Consider the following 25,783-nt stretch of genomic DNA (forward strand, 5'->3'; position numbering starts at 1 on the left):
GTTTATTTTCAGCGTCCCGTGGCAGCGCACTCTTTGGTTCGCACGTTTGTGCAGGGGGTCCGGCATGTGGCCCCCCCGGTGCGCCCTCCGCTACCTTCTTGGGACTTGAACTTGGTCCTCTCGGCGCTTCAGCGTGCCCCCTTTGAGGACATTCGGGAGATCCCCTTGCTGACTTTGTCGCAGAAGGTGGTCTTTCTGGTAGCTATTACCTCTATCAGACGAGTGTCTGAACTGGCGGCCTTGTCTTGCAAGGCCCCCTACTTGGTCATCCATCAGGATAAGGCGGTGCTGCGCCCGCGACCTTCTTTTCTTCCGAAGGTCGTTTCGGCCTTTTACATTAACGAGGACATTGTTGTTCCATCATTATGTCCTCAGCCGAAGAACCCGAAGGAAGCCGTTTTACATTCTCTGGATGTGGTTCGGGCCCTTCGAGTTTACTTGTCGGCGACAGCTCCGTTCAGGAAGTGGGACTCGCTGTTCGTGTCCGGTCCCAGTAAGGGCCTGGCAGTCTCGTCGGCCACCATTTCCAGGTGGATCCGACAGGTTGTGCTTCAGGCCTACGCCCTGAAGGGGCGGGCGCCTCCCTTTCGGGTCACGGCGCATTCGACCAGGACGATCGGGGCCTCCTGGGCTTTCCGACACCAAGCCTCTGTGTTACAGGTGTGTAAGGATGCGACCTGGTCGTCGGTCCACGCTTTTTCAAAGTTTTATATGGTGGATGTGAGTGCATCTTCTGATGCCTCCTTCGGCCGCAGGGTGTTACAGGCGGCAGTTTACGGTTGGAGTTCCTCCGTTGAGTAACTCCGGTTTTGTTTGGGGTGTAACCTGTTGTTTGCTGTGTTATTTTCCCACCCCTCGAATTTTTTTGACACTGCTTGGGGACGTCCCTAAGGTCAATGAAGGCTGTGTCCGTCTATGAACGAAAGAGAAAAAAGGATTTTTGTACTCACCGTAAAATCCATTTCTCTGAGTTCATAGACGGACACAGCACCCACCCCTCCTTGGTTTGTACTGCTTGTTACGAACTGAAGCTGCTAGAGCAGAGTGGGGGTTATGCCTGGGGGAGCCACGCCCCCTGGGAGGAGCGGCATGAAGGAAAGTTTTTAACACCTTAAGTGCTGTAGAATTCTGCCTAAATCTCCTGGTAGGAAGGTAGGAAGAAGCATAACCCTAAGGTCAATGAAGGCTGTGTCCGTCTATGAACTCAGAGAAATGGATTTTACGGTGAGTACAAAAATCCTTTTTTTTTAAAATGTCATTTAAAATGATCGTGTGTGGGCAACATATCATTTTATGTCTTCTGAAAAATGACAAAAATAAAATTCGAACAAGCTTGAATTTTTTATGTCATTTTTTAAAATGTCATTTTTTTGTGTCATAAAAAATTATCGTGTGTGGGCAAAAATGACGTTTTAAACCCGCACATGCCGAGAAGCAATTTTTGAGACGGGAGGTAAAACCACCATTCATAATGGAGTAAGCACATTCATCACACTGTAACAGACAAAAAAGCATGAATCGTCTTTTACTAACAAGTAACCAGCTAAAAGCAGCCTCAAGGCGAATAGAACTTCCCCTTTAGAGTGCTGTCGCTTTGTTCATCATTTTTGAAAAACGATGGTGTGTGGGCAACATCATTTTTAATGATGAAGTTGGAAAAATGAAATTTTTTTTCATGATAAAAAATGACATTTTTTTTTCATCACAAAAAGTGATCGTGTGTACAGGGCATTAGTCTGCTTTTCTTGTGCATCATCTTTAGAAGAGGCTTCCTTCTGGGACGACAGCCATGCAGACCAGTTTGATGCAGTGAGCGATGTATGGTCTGAGCACTGACAGGCTGGCCCCCCACCCCTTCAACCTCTGCAGCAATGCTGGAGGCACTTATACGTCCCAAAGACAACCTCTGGATAGGACGCTCAGCATGTGCTCTCAGCTTCTTTGGTCGACCATGGCGAGGCCTGTTCTGAGTAGAGCCTGTCCTGTTAAACCGCTGTGTGGTCTTGGCCACCATGCTGCAGCTCAGTTTTAGGGTCTTGGAGATCTTCTTATAGCCCGGGCCAGTGGTCGGCAACCCATGGCCCACCACCGCTAAATCTGTAGCCTGTCGGTGCCCGTGATTGATTCACGGGCATCCAACCCATGTACAAGTGATTGGATGTTTTAATACTGTTATCTGCAAAAGTGTATTGTATGATGAAACTGCAGCTATATACCTCATTAAGAGCACCCCCCCCCCCAACTTCATTTATTAGCAGGTGAATGCAGCCCTTCGTGCATTCACATACATTGAATCCGGCCCTTAAGTGGAAAAAGGTTGCTGACCCCTGGTCTAGGCCATCTTTATGTAGAGCAACAATTCTTTTTTTCAGATCCTCATAGAGTTCATTGCCATGAGGTGCCATGTTGAACTTCCAGTGACCAGTATGAGAGAGTGAGAGCAAAAAAAACACATTTAACACACCTGAGACCTTGTAACACTAACTAGTCACATGACATCAGGAAGGAAAATGGCTAATTGTGTCCAATTTGGACATTTTCACTTGGGGGTGTACTCACATTTGTTGCCAACGGTTTTGACATTAATGGCTGTGTGTTATTTTGAGGGGACAGCAAATTTACACTGTTGTACAAGCTACTACTTTACATTTGTAGCAAATTGTAATTTCTTCAGTGTTGTCACATGAAATGATAGAATAAAATATTTACAAAAATGTGAGGGGTGTACTCACGTGTGTGTGTGTGTGTGTGTGTGTGTGTGTATGTATGTATGTATGTACATGTATATCTGTGTGTGTGTGTGTGTGTGTGTGTGTATATATATATATATATATATATATAATATATTAAAATGTATACACACACACACGCTCATAAGTTTGCATACCCTGGCAGAATTTATGATTTCTTGGCCATTTTTCAGAGCATAGGAATGTTGGCACAAAATTCTTTCTTTCACTCACGGTTAGTGTTTGGCTGAAGACATTTATTATCAATCAACTGTGTTTACTCTTTTTAAATTATAAATCACATCAGAAACTACCCACATGACCCTTATCAAAAGTTTACATACCCCAGTTCTTCATGCCGTGTGTTGCCTCCTTTAACATCAATGACAGCTTTTGTGATATTTGTGGCTAAGGCTCTTTATCTTCTCAGATGGTAAAGCTGCCTTTTCCTCTTGGCAAAAAGCTTACAGTTCCTGTAAATTCTTGGGCTGTCTTGCATGAACTGCACGTTTGAGATCTCCCCATAGTGGCTCAATGATATTGAGGTCAGGAGACTGAGATGGCCACTCCAGAACCTTCACTTTATTCTGCTGTATCCAATGACAGGTCGACTTGGCCTTGTGTTTTGGATCATTGTTTTGTTGGAATGTCCAAGTACGTCCCATGCGCAGCTTCCTGGCTGATGAATGCAAACTTCCTCCAGTATTTTTTGATGACATGCTGCATTCATCTTGCCATCAATTTTCTGTGCCTTTTGTAGCTTGCACATCCCCAAAACATCAGCGATCCACCTCCACACCTATCATCGTAGGCCTTGTTGACTTGTGGCCAAAAAGCTAAATTTTGGTCTCATCACTCCAAATGACTTTCCTGGTGCCTCCGTGGCAGCATACCAATGGTTGGTGGCTCCGCCCTTGACCAACCCACAGGACCCAGGACCACTTAACTCTATAAAAAAAAGAGTTGCCACCCCCCCCCCCCCAGGCATTCTTTTTCCTGTCCTCGGCCTTGCAGGATCACGTATCATCCCTACCTTACCGACATATGGTGTGACCATTGCAGTTTCATGCTCTTGGGCTGCTAAAGGCGCCAGATAAGTATGGTAGCCCATTTTTTCTGTGGATCTTTTTTGGGACCATGGTTTTATTTCAACAGGAGCATTTACCTTCTCCTCTGTGTCTGTTTTGCTGGTGTTTCACTATGTACCACCTTGTATTGACCGGTATATTGCCTCCCTTCTCTGGGCTCTCCTGAGTCCGTCAGGAGTACTGGTCGCCATGCCTGACGCTGCCTCTGTGTATGCTGGCATTCTATTCCCCCTGTGTGTGTGCGGGCGCTTCACGCACGCCGCTGGGCTCAGCCTCATCAGCTCTGGGGGCGGAGTCACGGCGGACGTCGAGGCACATGCGCAGTAGACCATTGAGGCCAGACAGCGGCCATCTTGGTACACCCTGAAAAGTTTATCCTATTTAATCAGCTTAACAGTTCATTTGAGCCAGGCTTTCTCGGGGAAAGCATCTCCAGGTCCTCCCTTCCTTTTATCTACCGCTCTCTCTATGGAGCCCTGCCAAGGTAGTGGTCCTATATTAACTAAATATGTTTAATATTTTTTTATTGTGTATCCTTTGCCTTGTATGTGTGTGTGTGTGTGCATGTATATGTATATGTGTGTGTATAGTGGGGATCGAAAGTTTGGGCACCCCAGGTAAAAATTTGTATTCATGTGCATAACGAAGCCAAGGAAAGATGGAAAAATCTCCAAAAGGCATCAAATTACAGATTAGACATTCTTTTAATATGTAAAAAAAAAGTTAGATTTTATTTCCATCATTTACACTTTCAAAATGACAGAAAACAAAAAAATGGCGTGTGCAAAAGTTTGGGCACCCTGCAGAGTTAATATCTTGTACTGCCCCCTTTGGCAAGTATCACAGCTTGTAAATGCTTTTTGTAGCCAGCCAAGAGTCTCAATTTTTGTTTGAGGTATCTTTGCCCATTCTTCCTTACAAAAGTCTTCCAGTTCTTTGAGATTTCTGGACTGTCTGTCACGCACTGCTCTTTTAACGTCTATCCATAGATTTTAAATAATGTTGAGGTCAGGAGATTGTGAAGGCCATGGCAAAACCTTCAGTTTACGCCTATTGATGTAATCCCCTGTGGATTTTGAGGTGTGTTTAGGATCATTATGCATTTGTAGAAGCCATCCTCTCTTTAACTTCAGGTTTTTCACAGATGGCATCAAGTTACCATCCAAAATTTGCTAAAATGTTATTGAATCCATTTTTCCTTCTACTCGTGAAATGTTCCCTGTGCCACTGGCTGCAATACAATCCCAAAGCATGATTGATCCACCCCCATGCTTAACAGTTGGACAGAGGTTCTTTTCATTAAATTCGGTGCCCTTTCTTCTCCAAACGTACCTTTGCTCATTCCGGCCAAAAAGTTCTATTTTAACCTCATCGGTCCACAGAACTTGTTTCCAAAATGCATCAGGCTTGTCTATATGTTCATTTGCAAAGTTTATACGTAGGAGGACGTAGAAGAGGTTTTCTTCTGATGACTCTTCCATGAAGACCATATTTGTACAAGTATCTCTTTATAGTGGAATAGTGTACCACAACTCCTTTCTGGAGGGATCGTGCAATCAAACGTGGGTTTTGAATTGCTTTTCTCACAATCCTGCAAGCTGTTCTGTCTGATATTTTTCTTGGTCTTCCAGATCTTGCTTTAACTTCCACTGTTCCTGATGACTGCCATTTCTTAATTACATTTTGAACAGAGGATATTGGCATCTGAAAACGCTTTGCTATCTTCTTATAGCCTTCTCCAGCTTTGTGAGCGTCAACTATTTTCAGTTTCAGTTTTCTATACAACTGCTTAGAAAAACCCATTGTGCTGATTGTTGGGGCAAGGTCAGATGAGTCTGGGCATTTAAAACCTTTGAGATTGACATCACCTGGTCTTCCCAGACGACGATTGAGAACAATCCATGACTTTTGCAGATGCCATTTTTTTTGTTTTCTGTAATTTTGATAGTGTAAATGATGGAAATAAATCTAACATTTTTTTTGACATATTATGAGAATGTCTAATCTGTAATTTGATGCCTTTTGGAGATTTTTCCATCTTTCCTTGGCTTCGTTATGCACATTAATACAAATTTTTACGTGGGGTGCCTAAACTTTCGATCCCCACTGTATGTGTGTATATATATGTATGCAGGTTATTGTTCAGGAACAAATGGTTGTATTGCCCACCAGCAGGCTGTGACTTTTACACTGAATACCTTCATAATACATGTTCTATGATGGGATTTGTAGTGAATTGTCCAAGGCAAAACTTTTTTTTTTTTTTTTCAGGCACACAGCACCCCCCATGCACACAAAGTGTGTGATAACGTGTCATGCGTTTTGGTGTGCTATGAATTATAAAGCATCATGCACTTTTGTGCGATTTTTCAAGCTACCCTAAGTGTGATCCACAAAACGGCTCTGTTGCACCTGCATAGGTGTGAGTGGGGCCTGAAAAAAATCAGTGGGTAAAGTTCAGCCGGCAGTGTTACCCATCAGATTTCAGCTTCCTGGGACTGAATCTGGGAACTATTGAAGTAGAACTGAACTGCTGTCTGTGCACCAATTAGGGTTCTTTAACATGTGCGACCATCTCCTGTACAATGTCCACAGTCTCTGATCATCTCCTGTACTATGTCCACAGTCTTTGATCATCTCCTGTAGCATGTCCATAGTCTCTGATCATCTTCTGTAGCATGTCCACAGTCTCTGATCATCTCCTGTAGCATGTCCCCAGTCTCTGATCATCTCCTGTAGCATGTCCCCAGTCTCTGATCATCTCCTGTAGCATGTCCGCAGTCTCTGATCATCTCCTGTAGCATGTCCGCAGTCTCTGATCATCTCCTGTACCATGTCCGCAGTCTCTGATCATCTCCTGTACCATGTCCGCAGTCTCTGATCATCTCCTGTACTATGTCCGCAGTCTCTGATCATCTCCTGTACCACGTTTGCAGTCTCTGATCATCTCCTTTAGTATTTTGGGGGGAGAGCCATGCACACTTGCGCTGCAATCGTTATGCATCGTGATGCATCGCGGAATCGAATCGAATCGTGGACTTGATAATCGTAATCGCATCGAATCGTGAGACCGGTGAAGATGCGCAGCCCTAATATATATATATGCCGCAATACTGCATCAAAAAGATCCTCAACATGCCACTAGGTAAGGGCTGCAACAGCCAGGTAAGTTTCTTCATTCAAAGAGCTTTTCTGTTCGGGCACCTGAAAATTTTTCCTTTGTTCTATTTTCCACAGCCCGCATCGAGAGTCATCCCATATATCCTCCCACAGAAGTTTCAGCGACAGAGGATCGGGAGGCCACAGAAGCTCGGGTCACTCTCATTCATCGTCGGCCCATGATTCCCGCAGTAGTCGGAGGTCCCCCCAGCGTACCTCAACTAAACATGACTCCCAAGGCAGGCCCTCACAACCAGGTAGAACAGACTGCTGGGTATGCGGTAAACAAGCCTTAATGGGGAAATTAGCATGTGGTCAGTGTCTCCTGGAAGCCACAGTGGACAGACAGGGATCCAGAGATTCAATTAAAGATCTAATCAAGGATTCCATCCGAGAACTGGCCTTGTCCCAGGATCAGTTGGTTCTGCCTGCAGAACAGAGGGCAGTAGAGACACCTACCCCCCAACTGGCTTCAGAAAACAATTCGGAAGACGAGTCAATCGCAGCCGAAGAAAATATGTCATTTGATTTTGGGTTAGTAGAGCCTTTTGTCACCGCAGTGAAGGATGCGATTCAGTGAGAAGAAGATCCTGAGCCCCCGTCCAAAACAAAAAAATATTTTCCGAATCTGACAAAGAAAGTTTCAAATTTCCCTTTAATGGACGAGATTAAAGGAGTGATTACGGGAGAATGGCAGAAAGTGGATAAAATACCCGTTGCTTTCAATCGATTCCTTAAACTATACCCATTGGCGGAAGCTGATGCTCAGCTCTTTGATTCCATTCCGACTGTGGACGCGTCGGTCATGAGATTGGCCAGAAACACAACTTTGCCGCTAGAGGACGCAGTTTCCTTCAGGGACCCTCTGGACCGCAGGATCGACTCGAACCTTAAGAAGGTGTATCAAGCAACTGGGGGAGCCTGCAAACCAGCAGTAGCCTTGCCGGTCAGATAATATCGAAATAGCCCTTAGACGAGGCCTAAACACGGAAGAGATCAAAAAAACTCTGGATGAACTGAAGCTAGCTTCAGATTTTATGGCAGAGGCAGCCATTGATGTCCTAAGATGTTTTTCCAGGGCTATGCTATATTCCATTACAGCTAGAAGAGCGTTATGGCTAAAGCCATGGTCGGCGGACCCATCATCAAAACAATCTTGGTGTCGCATACCATATGATGGGAAGGCCCTGTTCGGCTAAATGGATTCAGCAATCTCCAGAGTTACAGGCGGGAAGAGTGGCCTTATCCCTCAAGATAGGAATAGAAGGAAAAGATTTGCTCCTCGGTCATCTACCCAACAGAGGGCAAGGGATTCCAGGACATACCATCCGGGAAAGGAGTATAGAAGAGGCTGGAAGGGTTCACAGGCAGTGGCGGAACTACCGCCATAGCGACCCACGCGGGCGCTATGGGGCCCGCAGCAGAGTGAGGATCAGGGGGGCCCGGTGAAGGGAAGAGAGAGGAGAGGAAGAGGCGAGCTGAGGGCCCCATGGCCACTAGGGGGCCCCATCAAGGTTGCCAGCCTTGGTAAAAGCAGGGACAGATTGTTGGAATCAGTGTTTTTTTACATCTATCACTGAAATGGCCACTACCGACATCATTTTGATGTACAAATCTCGAGATTGTAGCTGCCCCGCCTCTTCACTGCCTTCTCAGCCAATGGGAGCACAGTGTACACGCCCCCTTCTCCAGCGCGGCTTTTTTGACATACGAGCAGGAGATGCCGACTGCTGGAGAGATGAGAGGGAGGAGGAGACAGCCTGCAGTGTGGGGTGGATTGCTGCCTCATAAAAGGTAAGCTGGAAGAATTGTATTATCAGTGCTTACCTATCCTGGTGAGGAGGGAGGCTGTGTAGCAGCAGGGCTCCTCTTGCTGTTAGATCGTTTTTCTGTGTGTGAGAAGTGCCATGCTTCTGGGAGAAGGAATTGCTGAACTTCTCCAATCTCTGCTACATCTCCCTACTCATCACCTGCCCACCAATACACAGGCACAGCCTCCTCTCACTATATATATATATATATATATATTAGTGCTGTCAAACGATTAAAATTTTTAATCGCGATTAATCGCATTAATGTCATAGTTAACTCACGATTAATCTATCTAATTTATGACGAATTTCCCCACAAATATCGCACAATTCTGCAAGTGATTATAATTTATGATCGCTGTTTTCTAGCTGATCTAAAACCATTTTTGACATAAAGGGACACTTTTGGACAATCTACAGTTTTCAGGCAGAAAGAATAGTTTTTATTTTATAAAAGTACATGTAGGACACTGGGCAGACTACTAGGGACAAGGGGGGTGTGTATTTTTTACATACTGTAATTGTGTATTGTGTTTGTTTACTTTTTTGAATTTGGCGCCGTTCTCCGCTCCCGTGCGTCGTAACGTCGCAGGGAACGGAGATCGGCGGCACACAGACACTGTGAATCGAGCGAGGAGGACCCGCCAAGCGAGGAGGACCCGCTCGATCACACAGCGGGGTGGCATCGCCGATCACACAGCGGGGTGGCATCGCTGGATCCAGGGACAAGGTGAGTAACTTGCCTGTGAATCCAGCGAGAAGGTAAGCCGCGCCGCGCCGCTGCACACTCTGCACGTCCACCCCGAGCGCTCCCGCGTTAAACGCGCGATAAAAATATTGACGGCGTTAACATGGGTTTGCGTTAACGCCGTTAATATCGCGTTTAACGCACAGCCCTATATATATATATATAATATACATACATACATACATACATACATACATGTGTATGTATACAGTGCATGTGTGTGTGTATACCAGGGGGCGGTCCATCCATTAAGGGCACCTCCCCCTCTATGTAGAATGTATAGATTCATGCATTGCATGAATCTATCCATGGCCACCCCCAATTCAGGTGTCCATCCCCTTTTAGGACGCTGGGTGCCTAAATTGCAGGGGGGGGGGGTTTGAAGCACCTGATTAGAGCCCTAGGCTCTAATAGGCTTTACATTAGGGTGGGCTTGGAGCGCAGAGCACTCAGAGCCCATCCAGGTGGGTTTAGAAAAGCAAATTAATGTTTGCTTTTCTAACAATGAACCGGCTCTCCGCCAATCAGGAAGTGCGGGTCTGATACCCATCATGTGATTGGCTGAAAGGACAGGCGCTCCTATTGGACGCCTAGCAGGAGAAAAGAAGAGGTGCAGGGAGTAAGCAGCTCGCCGCTGCCCGTCCCACATCTCACCGCCGTCACCCACTGCCTGACCTGCCACCAAGATGGGGCAAGTGTCGGTCAGACAACAGGGGGGGTGCTGAGGGTCACAGTGGCTGCATTTAATGGCACGGTGGCTGCATCTGTGCCCCATCAAATGCAGCCAACTGTGCCCCATGTGGAGGGGGGGGCTGAGGGTCACAGTGGCGGCATTTGATGGGGCACAGTTGGCTGCATTTGATGGGGCACAGTTGGCTGCATTTGATGGGGCACAGTTGGCTGCATTTGATGGGGCACAGTTGGCTGCATTTGATGGGGCACAGTGGCTGTATTAGATGGGGCACAGTGGGCTGCATTAGATGGGGCACAGTGGGCTGCATTAGATGGGGCACAGTGGGCTGCATTAGATGGGGCACAGTGGGCTGCATTAGATGGGGCACAGTGGGCTGCATTAGATGGGGCACAGTGGGCTGCATTTGATGGGGCACAGTTGGCTGCATTTGATGGGGCACAGTTGGCTGCATTTGATGGGGCACAGTTGGCTGCATTTGATGGGGCACAGTTGGCTGCATTTGATGAGGCACAGTGGCTGCATTTGATGGGGCACAGTGGCTGCATTTGATGGGGCACTGTGGCTGCATTTGATGGGGCACTGTGGCTGCATTTGATGGGGAACAGTGGCTGCATTTAATGGGGCACAGTGAGGCTGCAATTGTTTGCCCATGAGAGGCTTCTGGTGAATTTAGTGGGTCACCAACTCTAAGCCACTCAGCATGTCACGGAGCTTGGTGCCTCTCCGCATGGGTTTGCCCACATTCATCTTGCATAAAAAAAAAGATGGCGGCCATCTCTAAGCCTGGGGGCCCCATGAGTTGTCAGTCCGCCCCTGGCTGTCAGTATCAGCAGAGAGCGGAATTGCCCGCTGTAATAGCTTTCATTAGAACTTCCAGTGTTCCCGGGGCTCATGTCACAGCTCCACCGCTTGGCCCAGCACCTTTGATCGACAGATTGCCGGTCCAGTGTCGGACATGTGACGTCATCAAAGGCGTTGGGCTAAGAGGTGGGGCTATGTGACGATGAGCCCCGGGAAGACTGGAAATTCAAATGAAAGCTATTACAGCGGGCAATCCCGCTCTCTGCTGATCTGGCCGGCTTGCCTCTTCCTCTGCACAGGTGAGGCTGTATTGGGCACAGGCAGGCCAGGCTGTATTGGGCACAGTCAATGCTGTATTGGGCACAGGTCACGCTATATGGGGCACAGGTCACGCTATATGGGGCACAGGTCACGCTGTATTAGGGCACAGGTCACGCTGTATAGGGCACAGGTCACGCTGTATAGGGCACAGGTCACACTGTATGGGGCACAGGTCACGCTGCATTGACACTAGGGCGGCTCTGGGGGGCTCCATACAACATTTTGCTATGGGGCCCTGTGATTTCTAGTTACGCCCCTGTTCACAGGCCTTCTTTTCTCAAGTTGGGAAAGCCTAAACATCGGCGGTGGGGAACCAGAAGTCTTTTTGACTCCTTACCCACCCAAACCTCTCCAGTTGGAGCAAGACTCGGGTCTTTCGCCCAGGTTTGGATGGAAAATTGCACGGATCAATGGGCAATCTCCACAGTTCTTTAGGGGCACTTTTGGAATTTCAAAACCCATCCTCCACCCTTCTCTTTCCAACCCACCAAGATACAGGCTTCCAGAGAGAAAAAAAAAAGTTCTCTTTCAATATATTTAGATTCTGCTAGACCAGCGGGCAGTACTTCCAGTGCTAGACTCGGAAAGACACTCGGGGTTCTATTCCCCAATCTTTTTAGTTCCCAAAAAATCGGGAGGCTGGAAGCCCGTATTGGACCTAAAAAAATTGAACAGGTACATCCAGGTAGAGCACTTCAAAATGAAGTCCCTAAATACAGTAATTTTGTCAGTTCAGCCGAGGGATTGGATGGTCTCTATAGATCTCCAAGATGCATACCTTCACATCTCCATCCACCATCAGTTCCAGCACTTTCTTTGGTTCAAAATAGACAGTCTACACCTTCAGTTCCAGTGTCTCTCCTTTGGGATTTCTTCAGCACCCAGAACTTTTACCAAGGTCTTAGTGGACATCCTAGCTCCGGGTCCTGCACTACTTGGACGATATACTGATCCTATCCCAGCACAGAGACTCTAGAAGCACACATGCAGCTGGTCATAAACACCTTGGTCCAATTGAGTCAATTGACGCCCACGCAGAAAATTACATATCTGGGAGCTTTATTCGACACCCCAAAGAAAGCTGTGTCACTTCCGCCAGAGAAGATTCTGGTATTAATACAAAAGGTGAAGTAAGCATTGGGAAGCCGTACCATGCCAGCTTTGGGCTGTCTGAGCTTTGTAGGGTCCCTTTCATCATGTATACCGATGGTGAAGTGGGCCAGGTGGCATCTGCGAGATTTCAAATTGAGCTTTCTGGCACAATGGAGGAAGAGGCATCTCGGACAGATAATAATCATCACTCATGCAATGAAATACATTCTCTGGTGGTGGACAAGGCCATCCAACCTTCTAGTTTTCTGCTCCCTCGGCCCCATCTCATGGACCATCGTCACGCTGGACGCAAGTCGGCTGGGATGGGGGGCACACTACCAGAACAAGTTAGTGCAAGGGAAATGGCGATTCAGCGCGGAAGAGATGGTCTCCAATATCCTAGAGCTAAGGGCAGCATGGATGGCAATCTTACATCTAGCCCCTCTTCTCAAAGGCAAGTCTGTACTTCTACAGATGGACAACAGGGCGGCGGTAGACTATGTCCAAAACCAAGGAGGGACGCACAGCAGGCCCTATCATATCTTGGGCCGAGAGGAATTAGCTAGCCGATCGCCTTTCAAGATCTTTCACAACCAACAACGATTGGTCGCTAGACTCTCAGGTTTTCAAATGGATTTGCCAACAGTGGGGTACTCCCCAGATAGATCTTTTTGCTTCCCCACTCAACGCGAAAACATCTCTATTCTTTACAAGGTTCCTGTCTCCAATGTCAGCAGGGGTGGAAGCCCTAATCCAACCATGGAACTTCCAAATGGGATATGCTTTTCCACCGATCCCTCTGATACTGAGGTTCCTTCAGCGCTTGACGGCGGAGAATGTCACTATCCTGGCGATTATTCCGTACTGGCCGAAGAGACCATGGTTCCCGCTCTTAGTCAAGATGTCCCTGTGCAGCCCACTACCTCTTCTGCACAGAAGCAACCTATCCCAGGACGGCTTCCTCCATCCTCATCCAGAGATTCTAGACTTGAAGGCCTGGAAGTTGAGCGGAAGAGGCTGGGTGACTTAGGGTGCTCTCATGATGTTGTTCAGACGCTGCTACAGGCAAGAAAGTCACCCACTAATGCCACCTATTACAGGGTATGGAGAAAGTTTACGGATCTGGCAGAGGCTCGCCACTTCAATCCACTGGATCCTGGAGTCCAGGAAGTTCTACTCTTCCTACGGTCTGGATTTAGGCTTAGGTCATAGCATGTTGAAGGTTAAGGTCTCAGCCCTGTCAGCCCTAACGGACACACGCTGGGCTTTGAACCCCCTGGTGGACCGTTTCCTGAAAGCAGTCCTGAGATTACACCCTCCCAGGAAGACATTATATCCCAAATGGGACCTGTCAGTTGTCCTCAATGTCTTACCAAGCCCTCCCTTTGCACCCACGGAAGAATGTGCATTGGAAGATATTACCTGGAAAACAGCCTTCGTGATCGCCATCACATCAGCGTAGGGTATCCAGAAATTTAAGCTCTAGGGGCACAGGAACCCTACGTCATCTTTTTTTTCCAGACAGGGTAGTCCTGCAGCCTATTCACCAGTTTGTCCCCAAAGTACCTTCAGTCTACCATCTCAACCAAGAATGGGTTCTTCCGGCCTTCAGGGAAGATCTTCCTCAAAACTACACAAATTGGACGTAGTCAGATCCCTGAGGCGTTACTTGAAACTCACTCAACAGTTCCGCAAGAACCAACGTCTATTTGTTATTCCCAAGGGCACGAGAAAGGGAATTGCGGCCTCCAAAACAACATTGGCCAGCTGGATCGTGAAACTAAATCCAGAAGGCATATCAGTCTTCTAGTCCCAAGGGAAGTGAATGCACACTCAACGCAGGGAATTGCTTGCTCTTGGGCAGCTTTGGCTCAGGTCTCTCCTGAGACAATTTGCAGAGTGGCTAGTTGGTCATCCTTCAACACCCTAATGTCGCATTATAGCCTAGACCTGGCGCTCCTTACCTCCCAGGATTTTGGGAAAAGGACTCTGGAACTATCAGTTCTCTAAACTTATTAAATTTGTTATTGCAGTACCCCCCTGTAAGCAAGTTATTTACCATTGGTATGCTGCCATGGAGGCACCAGAAAAATGGAAAATTGAATACTCCCCTTTCCGTAATTTCCCTTTTCTGGTGCCTACCCATGGCAGCATACACCCTCCCTTCTATAATCCATAACGTTCTGAAGACTAGTTACAAGAATGCCTGAGGGGGGGACAACTTTTTTTTATTTTTAATTTTTATAGAGTTAAGTGGTCCTGTGGGTTGGTCAAGGGTGGAGCCACCGACCATTGGTATGCTGCCATGGGTAGGCACCAGGAAAGGAAAATTACGGAAAGGTGAGTATTCAATTTTCTGTTTTGTGGCAGTAAAAATAAAAAACAAGAGCCCTTTTACACTGACAGCACGGGGGCGTTGGCAGTAAAATGCTGCTAAAACTAGCAGCGTTTTACCGTAATTTTAGAGGCACTTTTATCTGCCTCTAGCGGCCGCATAAATGGTTAAAAGCACCGCTGCCGAGGCACTTTGCAGGCACTTTGGCGGCGCTGCCCATTGATTTCAATGGGCAGGTGCTGTGTATACACCGCTCCTAAAGCACCTTGAAGAAGCTGCTTGCAGGACTTTCAACATCCTGCCAGCACAGCGCCCCAGTGTGAAAGCACTCGATCTTTCACACTGGGATTACAGATGAGGCATTTTACAGGCACGCTATAAAGCACCTGAAAAACGCCTCCACCCTAAAAAGGGGTCTAATAATAGGATTTTTAAATGCAGCTTACCTGTAAAATCCTTTTCTTGGGAATACATCACAGGACCCAGAGCCTTAATTACCACGTTTCAACTCCAAAGAGGGGTGAGAGCTCTGTGTCCCGTGATGTATTACCAAGAAAAGGATTTTACAGGTAAGCTGTATTAAAAAATCCTATTTTGTTGCTCATACATCACGGGACACAGAGCCTTAATTACTTAATGGGATGTCCCATAGCAATGCCTAAATTGAGGGGAGGGAGACACAGATCAGAAATAAGACCGCCATTGGGCCAGAGGATCTATACTGCTGCCTGCAGTACACTACGCCCGAAGGCGGCATCCTCGTACCCTCTCACATCTACCTGGTAGAACTTAGTAAATGTATGGACCGAAGACCAAGTAGCACCCTTACAGATCTGAGCCATGGAGGCCTGGTAATGCACTGCCCATGAAGCACTAACTGCTCTAGTTCGAGTGCGCTTTCACCTGAAAAGGAGAAATCTTCTTTGCAAACCATAGGCCTGAATAATAAGTTGTCAAATCCACGCTGCAATAGTAAATTTCTACGCTGCCTGGCCCTTCCTTAGGCCCTGTGGCAGAATAAACAGACAATCAGTCTTCCATAGCTTGCAGATAAACTTTTACCGCTCTTACAACTTCTAGAGAGTGTAGACTCTCTTCCTCCACAGACTTCGGATCTGGAAAAAAAGACGGTAGGACTATATCTTGATTTAGATGAAATCCTGAAACCACTTTAGGTAAAAAGGTCAGGTGAGGGCGCAGCACCACCGTGTCATCATGAATAATCGCATACGGCTCTTAACACGAAAGAGCCGCCAATTTCGATACCCTCCTTGCTGAGGATATGAGAAAAAAAACAGTTTATTTGTCAAAAGACTTAAAGCGGGGCTTCACCCTATATAAAAAAAAAAAAAAAAAAAATTTTCCCTCTAGCATTAAATCCAGCATAGTAGCGCGAGCTACACTATGCCGGTCTTAATTTTTTTTCCCCGTACTCACTGTTATAGCGTACATAGAAGATTCCGGGGAATGGGCGTTCCTACGGACAGGGAAGGTGATTGACGGCCGGCCGTGGCACGTCACGCTTCTCCGGAAATAGCCGAAATAGGCTTGGCTCTTCACGGCGCCTGCGCATAGCCTGTGCGCAGGCGCCGTGAAGAGCCGAGACCTACTCCGGCTGTCTTCGGGGAGCGTGACGTGCCAGAGCCGGCCGTCAATCACCCTCCCTCTTGCTAGGAACGCCCATTCCCCGCGGCAGACGGAATCGTCAATGCACGATATAACCATGAGTACCGGGATAAAAAAATTAAGACCGGCATAGTGTAGCTCGCGCTACTATGCCGGATTTTATGCTGCATTGTTCTTAAGGAGGGTGAACTACCGCTTTAACAAGCATGGTGTAATGGTTCAAAAGTTAGTTTCTGTAAAACGGACAATACTAAATTCAAATCCCATGGGCACACGGGAGATTTTACCAGCGGATTCAAGTGCAGTGCTCCTTGAACAAAGGCCCGGACTAGGGAATGAGAGGCAAGCGGTCTTTGAAAGAATACAGACAAGGCAGAGATTTGGCCCTTGATAGTGCTCAAGGCCAACTTCATATTTAAGCCCAACTGAAGAAAGGCAAGAATCCTATTAATGACATACTTCCTAGGATTCCATCTTCTGGGTTCACACCAGGAAACATATGCCTTCCAGATTCTGTAGTAGATGAGCCTGGAGGCATACCAGGGTCTCCTGGGCCAAACCGGGGCGACCAAAATCGCCAGCTTTCCTTCCCTTTTGACTCTCTGAAGAAATAGTGGGAGAAGCAGAACTGGAGGGAACGCATAAATCGGAGAATATCGATCCCACGAAATTGTCAGGGCATCCGACCCTTGAGCAAAAGGATCTCTTGTTCAGTTTTGTGTTGAAGAATACACCAGGTATGTAACTTACTCCCTCTAGTGGTGAAAAACAGGTAAGACATCCTACTCACAGAAGATAACTTTTTATTTTTTTTAATTATCCTCTCTTACCTTTATCACCTACATAACCCATTTAAGTAATTTTAGGCTCCGTGTCCCGTGATGTATGAACAAGAAAAACGGTTTATAGTGCACCAAGCAGAAAAATAAAATAAAAACTGCAGCTGCCAAAGCGGCCTATTCCACCAGCTCCTTGTCCTCCACGGCTACTCCTTCTGTAGCCCCACCATCATGCACAGAGGAGTCACTAGAATTATTCGATCAGTGTCGGTTACATGCTACTGGAGGATGCGCAGCAATTTGAATGCTCTGATGTTGGTTCCCAGGTGAGTAACGCAAGCCCAGAGAGAAGGGGTGCCACAGAAGGACAAGAAACTAGCGGTTATGTTGCCCCAGCTGCAGCATACTGCCAAGTTTGATCCAGTGACAAGGAGGGAGGGGATGAGGAGGTCACTGACTGTACTTGGGTGTCTGAGAGAACAGAGAAGGAAAGTGAGGAGGAGGCACAACTCCAACAAGGCAGGATGTCCTCCAGGGGCCAGCTTAAGGGCAGCCACCCTATTGCATCACAACACAGAGCTTCACAGGTTCAGGGCACTGCTGACTCCCCATTGACTTTTAAAAGTTTATTGGTGTCGGCTTTTTTCAACACCTATGCAGTAGATTGCAGCGTTGCTGTTTGCAATCTGTCTGAAGCGGATCAAGCACGGCCAGAACACCACCCGCTTGGGCACCACATGCTTCACTAGGCATATGACGACCTGCCATGCCGTCCGCTGGCAACAGCACCTGAAAGACCCACATCATTAAAAAATGCAGACTTCTTGCTCCTCATCTTGGATCTCTACCCCTACTCAAGGCTTCTCAAAAATCTGCACTGAGAGGAATGATGGTATAGCAATAAGTACCACAAGTACTTGCAGTCAATCTGCTAGCAGTTCACCACCTGTTGATTTCAGCAGGCCAATTTTGCTACCCCAGTTGCTGAACCGTGTTAAAAAAATAAAAATACTGTCCCAGCCATCCACATGCTCAGTGTCTAAATGCACGCTTGGCCAAATTGCTAGCACTACAACTGCTGCCTTTTCATCTGGTAGACTCTGCCCTCTTTTGTGAAATGTGCTATACCATAGTGGCAGGTTCCAAAAAAAAATTTCCAAAGATTTTTTGGTTCAGACAGATGCATCTGATGTAGGTATCAGGGCAGTATTGGCACAGGTACACAATGGGGAAGAACACCCTGTGTGCACCTAAGCTGAAAGCTCAATGACCATGAGAAAAAGTATGCAGTCATTGAAAATGAATGTTTAGCCAAAAAAGTGTACCATGGAGGCGCTAAGGTACTATTTGTTAGGGCACCAGTTTGATTTAATAACTGACCATGCTCCCCTGAAATGGATAACCCAAAAGAAGACTAAAAGATGGGCGAACCGGTGGATTTTGGCTCTACAGGACTACTGCTTCACTGTAAAACACAAGCCAGGTGTTGAGATGGGCAATGTAGATGCCCTGTCCTCTGTTCACTCCTGTTGGGCCACAGGTGTTCCAACCCTGGGGTTGAAACAAGGGTGGAGGATATGCAGCAGAGCATCTCAGAGAGAGCCGGGAAAAGTCCTGTTTGGGGTTTATACGTGTCCCAGGCTCCCTTAATACACGTTCAGGAAACTCTGATCCATGGTCCAGTTCGGATCTTGGTCCTCTCCCCCAGGCCAATTTAAACTTACCTGTGACAGACGGCCAGTGCTCTCTGCCTGGAAAACACAGACAACACTAGCCTGTGAGAGCGAAAGGTTGGTAAAAAGCTGGTAAACTGTATCTGTGGAAGCTGACAAGCTGTAGGCTTGCTCAGCCTGGTAGTTGGGGCCTACGGTATATTATATAGTTGGTGCTGAGACAGGACTAGGTTTTTGTTTTGCCATTTGTTTTCTGGAACACTGTAAAGCGCCTGTATATAGACTTGTATATAACACAAATAAACCCTGCACTGTTTCACTACCTCACTGGAGTTGGTATCTGTGCCTGAAAGACTGCTCAACCCAGGTAGCGTTGTACCTGCTACCTGTCCCCCAGGTTACAATACCCACACAATTCTCTTCAGGTAGCCACTGCACGGCGTGGTCCGGGATTAGATACCAACGCCTCATTCTAAGGTAAGTATTTCATAATGTAAAAAGGGTGTATGCGGTGCCTTTGCCTTACCGATTTAACCACCTCAATGCAGGGCATTTTCATCCCCTTCCTGCCCAGACCAATTTTTAGTTTTCATCGTTGTCGCACTTTGAATGACAATTGCGCGGTCATGCAACACTGTACCCAAATGAAATATCAAAAAAAAAAAAAAAATGATTTTTTTTTTCCCCCTCAGTTTAGACCGATATGTATTCTAATACAGATTTTTGGTTCACATCACAACACTGTCACATGAAGATTTTTTTCTGCACAGGAATCTGCGGTTTTCTGCACATGACATCAATATTGGTGTGAATAGGGCACATAACTGACGTGCATGAAAACTGATGTCAAGGTGCATAAAAATTCACTGAACTGCGCATGTAATGTGAAACTGATGTCTCTGCATTTGAAATCTGCACTGTTTTCCCATCAGTTCCCATCCGTTTTTATGCATGTATGGTGTGAACGATCCCTAATACTGTGAAGCTACAATCACCTTGGATTCTTATCTGACTTTTAGAACTTTTAGTTTGATTTTATATAGCCTAAAGTTGTTTAGATAATCAATGCACAACATTTTTTATTTTCTATTAGGCCCCTTTCACACTGGTGCACTTTTGTTGCACTTTTCCACGGCAACAAAAGCACATGAAAACTATTTCCTATTAAATTCTGTGTAACTCTTGACACTGCAGGTGTGCTGCGATTTGAAAAGTCTTGTATGCTGCATCTTTGGTGCAGTTTTTAAAAAGCACACCAAAAAGGCACCTTCCATTATAAGTCAATGGGAACACATCTAAAGCACATCAGTTTGAAAGGGCACTTACGGTACTGTCAAGTTGCATAAGTTAGCTTGTTTGCGCTTTTTTTTTTTCTTTTCTTTTCTTTTTTTTTCCCCCCTCCGTGTTTCACTTTACAATGTTCAGTTGACAAAATCCAAATCCAAATTCATAGACATGCTTTAATAGCACCAGGCTTGTGATATGCTTAGAAGCCAAATGTAATAATCTTTATGAAATTACTTTTACATACAAAATATGTAAAAGTTGATATGACCCATGGTTATTTCAGCCAAACTATGAAAAATAATTGGCTAAAAAGAGAACTATATTTAAGCATATACTACATAGGAAATTTAAATACTGCATGCAGTACACTTTATAGCAAAATATTGCTGTTGTGTATTTGGTGCATATTTGGAAGCTGCCTGCTTTTCTTTCTTAGTAGTTTGAGTGACTTGTTGGCTGGCATGTGAAAATTATAGAAAAGTTTGTATTACCAGAGCTGAACAAGTTTGTAGCATCCTGCCTTCCCAAAATAACTCTACATTAAATATCTTACTATTTTGTGTAATCCATAGGTTTTTATTCAGAAACAACAAGGAGAAGTGCTGGGTGTGACTATTGTGGAATCAGGTTGGGGATCTCTACTTCCTACCGTTGTGATTGCAAACCTTATGCATGGAGGACCAGCAGAGCGCAGTGGAGAGCTGAGCATTGGAGATCATGTAATATGTGTCAACGGCACAAGCTTAGTGGGGCTTCCCTTTTCTACATGTCAGGGAGTAATACGGGTGAGTTAGGAACTCTATGCATGTATACTCTTCTTAACCAAACAGTGCAGTCCACATTTTATTAATAGTTTTAAGACTCTGTAAAGCAGACTGCAGATCTGTAGAAAATAAGAAACGGGTGGGGTGGACTGTAGAAACGTAGTCAATCTAAACTTTGTATTTTACAAACAATTACTATTTGAAAAGTAAGTATGTAGAAGGATGATAGTAGGTTGCCATTTAGTGCTTTGATCATACATGTGAAATAGGCCACAGTTTAAAGCACCCAGCAGCTTTCAGTCTCCTGAATGTTGGGCTGTTTTGACAAGCAGAGCTTCAGAACTTTCTTAGCAAGCCTCTTCCTGCCTGCCACAAATTGCTATTGCCAAGTGAGAAAACTCAGCATAGTTATAGAACATTAGGAATGTGGAGTGGTGGGAGGGACCAGTTAAGCTCTAACATTACCTCAGAATCGTGTGCATTTCATACCTGTTGGTTGTGTGTGTTTTGTTTTTTGTTTGTTTTTTTAGATGTTGGCCCTTGATAAAAAAAAAACTTATACATACTGTATGTGTTAATGTTTAAAAAAAAACAACACTCTGAATCTATAGTTTGTAAACATACTGTATATGTTGATAGGTGTACTGGTTCTCCATAGTCTATTGGGTTTACAACTCTTAGTAGTGGGTTTACAACTCTTCTCTTCTCTGCATGCCTTAAACAGTGAGTCTCTATGCAATCGTACACATCCAGTATGGCTCAAAGGCAGAAAATACAGTTTTCCTGCATTGGACTCCAACATTTTGAAATTATCTGGTTGCAATAGATGTGCAGAAAACCCAGCTGTAGGGAAAATAGTCTCTAATATCTAACAGTACCCACTGATATTTACAGATGTAAAAATGGTGACTAAAGCAGGCCATACACGGTCAAATTTCGAACAAAATTTATTTTCAAAATCAGAAAGTTCGGTTTTTTTGTGATCCGATGATGCCACCATTGATTTTCGAAATTCGGCCGACAAAATATTCATGTTGCCAGGAATATTCGTTTCTCTCCGGGAATATTCTTTTCTTGCACATGCGCGTTTTTTTTTCTATTACATTTCTCGCACGATTCTCCCATCATTGATCAGAAAATCGTTCGTTTTTTAAAAAAATTTCAACACGTCGGATTTCTCAAATTTGTTTGCCGCACGAAAATCAGCTGTTGCTGCAGCCCACTAACGGTGCGAAATTCGTACGAAAATTCTTTGATACAATTTTTGAAAGAAAATTATTTCGAAATTCAAATTCGAAATTTAACTCTCTACGTATTTTAATCCTGAAGTTACAATTTTAGATTTTCATATACAGACAAGCAAAACAAATGATTTAACCACTTGCTTACTGGGCACTTAAATCCCCCTCCTGCTCAGACCAATTTTCAGCTTTCAGCACTCTCGCTCTTTGAACGACAATTGCGCGGTCATACAACACTGTACCCAAATAATTTTTTTCCCACAAATTGAACTTTCTTTTAATGGTATTTGATCACGTCTGCGGGTTTTTATTTTTGTAAAAAAAATTATAAAGGTACAGGCCGCAGTGAGAAATGTACAGAATGTTACAGTTTTAGGCAGCCATATCCACGCTTGGGCTTCTCACAGCCTCAATCCCAGCTGTTCAATGGGCCCGCCTTCATGTGAGAGGCCTGTGACGGTATTAGAATGATATCCCCGTCAAAGTCTTCCCTTCTTCCCATAAAGATAATCACCCAATATTCCACAAGGGGGAATATTCCTGGAGTCGCCCCAATAAGCCACACATGCCAAGCTTACTGCTGGAACAACACACTTTAATAATTTTCTTCTCAGCTTTTTATACAGTCCAAGACATTCAAGCAACAATGAAATCTCCACCCCCCCTAATCACACACTAAGGCTAATTACTAATACATTCTAGACAGGTCGGCACCGACCGACAATTATCATGTCTAATCACTGCACATTCCTTAAACAACATAACAACAAACCACCTTCACACACTTGAGTTTCCTAGGCAGACGTTTCGTCTGCATCCAGTTTGACACCTATTAACACCTCTGAGCATCACTAGGTTGTAGACAGCGTTATCACACAATTAAAGGCCTTTCAAAAGCTAGCCTTATTTAACATATGAACAGTCTTTACAGAGAGAGATGAGTCACACATGAAAACACCTGTTACCTCTAACCCACAGCATTAAAATAGCAGGGAGAGAATTAGACTGAAGCATATAGGCAAAAAGTCCTTCACAAGGCCTCCAATAGGCGATCCTACAGAATTGGGCCTACGAAGAGTCTCTGGAGAAGCAGATCAGGATCCCATCCCCAGTAAAAAGGAGGTTATGGTGGTGGAGGAGGCAAATAAATTTGAACACGGGTTTGTTCTGGGCCTCTCCTGCAGCAAAAATCTTGACAACAGATGCAAGGTCTTGGGGGTAGGGTGCGCATTTTCGAGGTCCTCCAACTGCAGGGAACTGAAGGCCATTTTCCTGGGACTGTGGGCCTTCAGACAGATAATCGGGGACCAACACATCCAGGTGTTAGACAATGCCACAGCAGTGGCATAGATCTCGAAACAAGGGGGCACAAGAAGCAGATGCATTCTAGATTTGGCCCTACAGACTCTGACTTGCGTGGATGACAACCTAGCATCCTTAACAGCAGTGCATCTGAAAGTCAACCTAAACCAGATAGTGGACTTCTTAGGCTCCATTCGGACTCTATCACCCTTCTTCTGCTTAAGTCCGGATGTTTTTCAGAGGGTAGTAGACAGATGGGGGTCTCCCCAGGTAGATCTTTTTGCATCGCAGACAAATGCAAAAGTACTAGTCTCTTTTCTCTGAGCAGGCAGGTCTGGACGCACTGGTTCAGCATTGGACCTTATGCTTATGCTACGCTTTTCCCCCTGTGCAAATGATCCCTCTAGTGCTCAAGTATCTACAAGGAGAAAAAACTACAATAATCCTAGTAGCCCTGTATTGGCCCAAGAGGGCTTGGTTCTCAGTCCTGCTAAAGTTTGCGGTAGAGCCCCATTGGTTGCTTCCGGTCTGAAGGGACCTACTGACTCGGGGTCCCCTTCTACAATCCCGATGTAGGTCATCTTAGGCTGGCAGCTTGGTTACTGAGGATCAAATCCTGAGGAGTAAGGGTTTGTCTGAAAGTTTAAATTGTACCCTGCTAAATAGGAGGAAGAAGGTCACAAGGGCCATTTATATTAAAACCTGGAAATGCTTTAATTTCTGGTGTGTTTTAAAAAATGTATTCTCCACAGGAGGACCTTTCTGTTCTGGAATTTCTCCATGAAGGAATGGAAAAGGGTTTGGCAGCCAGTACCTTAAAAGTTCAGGTAGCTGCGCTGTCAGTTTTTCTAGATAGACAACTATAACTAGACCCGTTGGTCATCAGTTTTTTTAAGGCGCTAGCTAGGGCTAGGCCAGTTTCATGATTTTTTTTTCCCAAATGGGATTTATTGATGGTATTGCAGGGGCTGACTAGAAGACCTTTCGAACCACCAAAAGAAGCCACAATTAAATATTGGTCATTAAAACTAATACTGCTGATAGCAGTCACCTCGGCTAGAAGGGTCAGCGAACTACAGGCATTATGTATCGTTGAGCCTTTCTTGAGCCGTTTTCCCAGACCGGGTGGTACTGAGGACATAGTAGGATTTTTAATAACAGCTTACCTGTAAAATCCTTATCTTTGAGTACACCACAGGACACAGAGCCTTATGCCGCGTACACACGGTCGTTTTTTGTGATGAAAAAAAAACAACATTTTTAAAAACGTCATTTAAAATCACCGTGTGGGGAAAACGTCGTTTTATGTCTTCTGAAAAACGACAAAAATGTTTTTTGAACATGCTTCAATTTTTTATGTCGTTTTTCAAAACGTCGTTTTTTGTGTCATTTAAAATGATAGTGTGTGGGTAAAACGAAGTTTAAAACAATGTTTTTAAACCCGCGCATGCTCAGAAGCAAGTTATGACGCGAGCTTAAATGGAACAGAGTGCCGTCGTACGTGCTGAACGTAACCGCGCTTTGCTAGAGCATTTTGAAAAGACGATGGTGTGTAGGCAACGTCGTTTTTTAAAATGAAGTTTGAAAAACGTTGTTTTAATTCATCACAAAAAACGACCGTGTGTATGCGGCATTAGTCATTACATAGTGGGTTGTATGGGTCACCAGAGGTGATTGGACACTGGCATAACCAATGAGAACAAGTTCCCCTCCATATAACACCTCCCATACAGGAAGTACCTTAGTTTGTGTAGCAATGCAGTAAGTATCCCATAGATAAGTAGGTATAAGTATCCCATAGGTAAGTGTCCCGTTGTGTACTCAAAAGGATTTCACAGGTAAGCAGTTATTAAAAATCCTACTTTCTTTATCGTACACCACGGGGCACAGAGCCTTAGGCCGCGTACGCACGGTCGGACAAAACCGATGAGAATGGACAGAGGTTCAGTTTCATCGGTCCAAACCGACCGTGTGTATAGCCCATCGGTCTGTTTTCCTTCGGTCCAAAATTTTAAAACATGCTTCAAAACCGAACCGATGGACCGCTGCCCGATCGGTCCAAACCGATGGTTAGTACACAAAAGCATCGGTTCAAAACCCGTGCATGCTCAGAATCAAGTCGATGCATGCTTGGAAGCATTGAACTTCGTTTTATTCAGCACGTCGCGTGTTTGACGTCACCGCGTTCTGACCCGATCGTTTTTTGAAACGATGGTGTGTACGCACATCAGACCATCAGGCCACTTCAGCGGTGAACCGATGGAAATGGCCCGTCGGACCATTCTCATCGGTTTGGAACGACCATGTGTACGCGGCCTTAGTCATTACATAGT

The 25,783-nt window shown here is 45.4% G+C and overlaps 1 protein-coding gene across 2 annotated transcripts in view; it reads left to right on the forward strand.

Moving 5' to 3' along the window:
* The window catches only part of APBA3 (amyloid beta precursor protein binding family A member 3), a 218,265-nt gene that overhangs the window by 156,785 nt on the left and 35,697 nt on the right, over window positions 1–25,783 (forward strand). For both annotated transcript variants that reach the window (XM_040322250.1, XM_040322258.1), the window contains one exon: window positions 20,716–20,928. In XM_040322250.1, coding sequence (XP_040178184.1) covers window positions 20,716–20,928 — 213 coding nt within the window. The remainder of the gene's footprint in view (window positions 1–20,715; window positions 20,929–25,783) is intronic.

This window comes from Rana temporaria, chromosome 1 (genome assembly GCF_905171775.1).
Source record: "Rana temporaria chromosome 1, aRanTem1.1, whole genome shotgun sequence".
In the NCBI taxonomy this organism is placed as follows: Eukaryota; Metazoa; Chordata; class Amphibia; order Anura; family Ranidae; genus Rana; species Rana temporaria.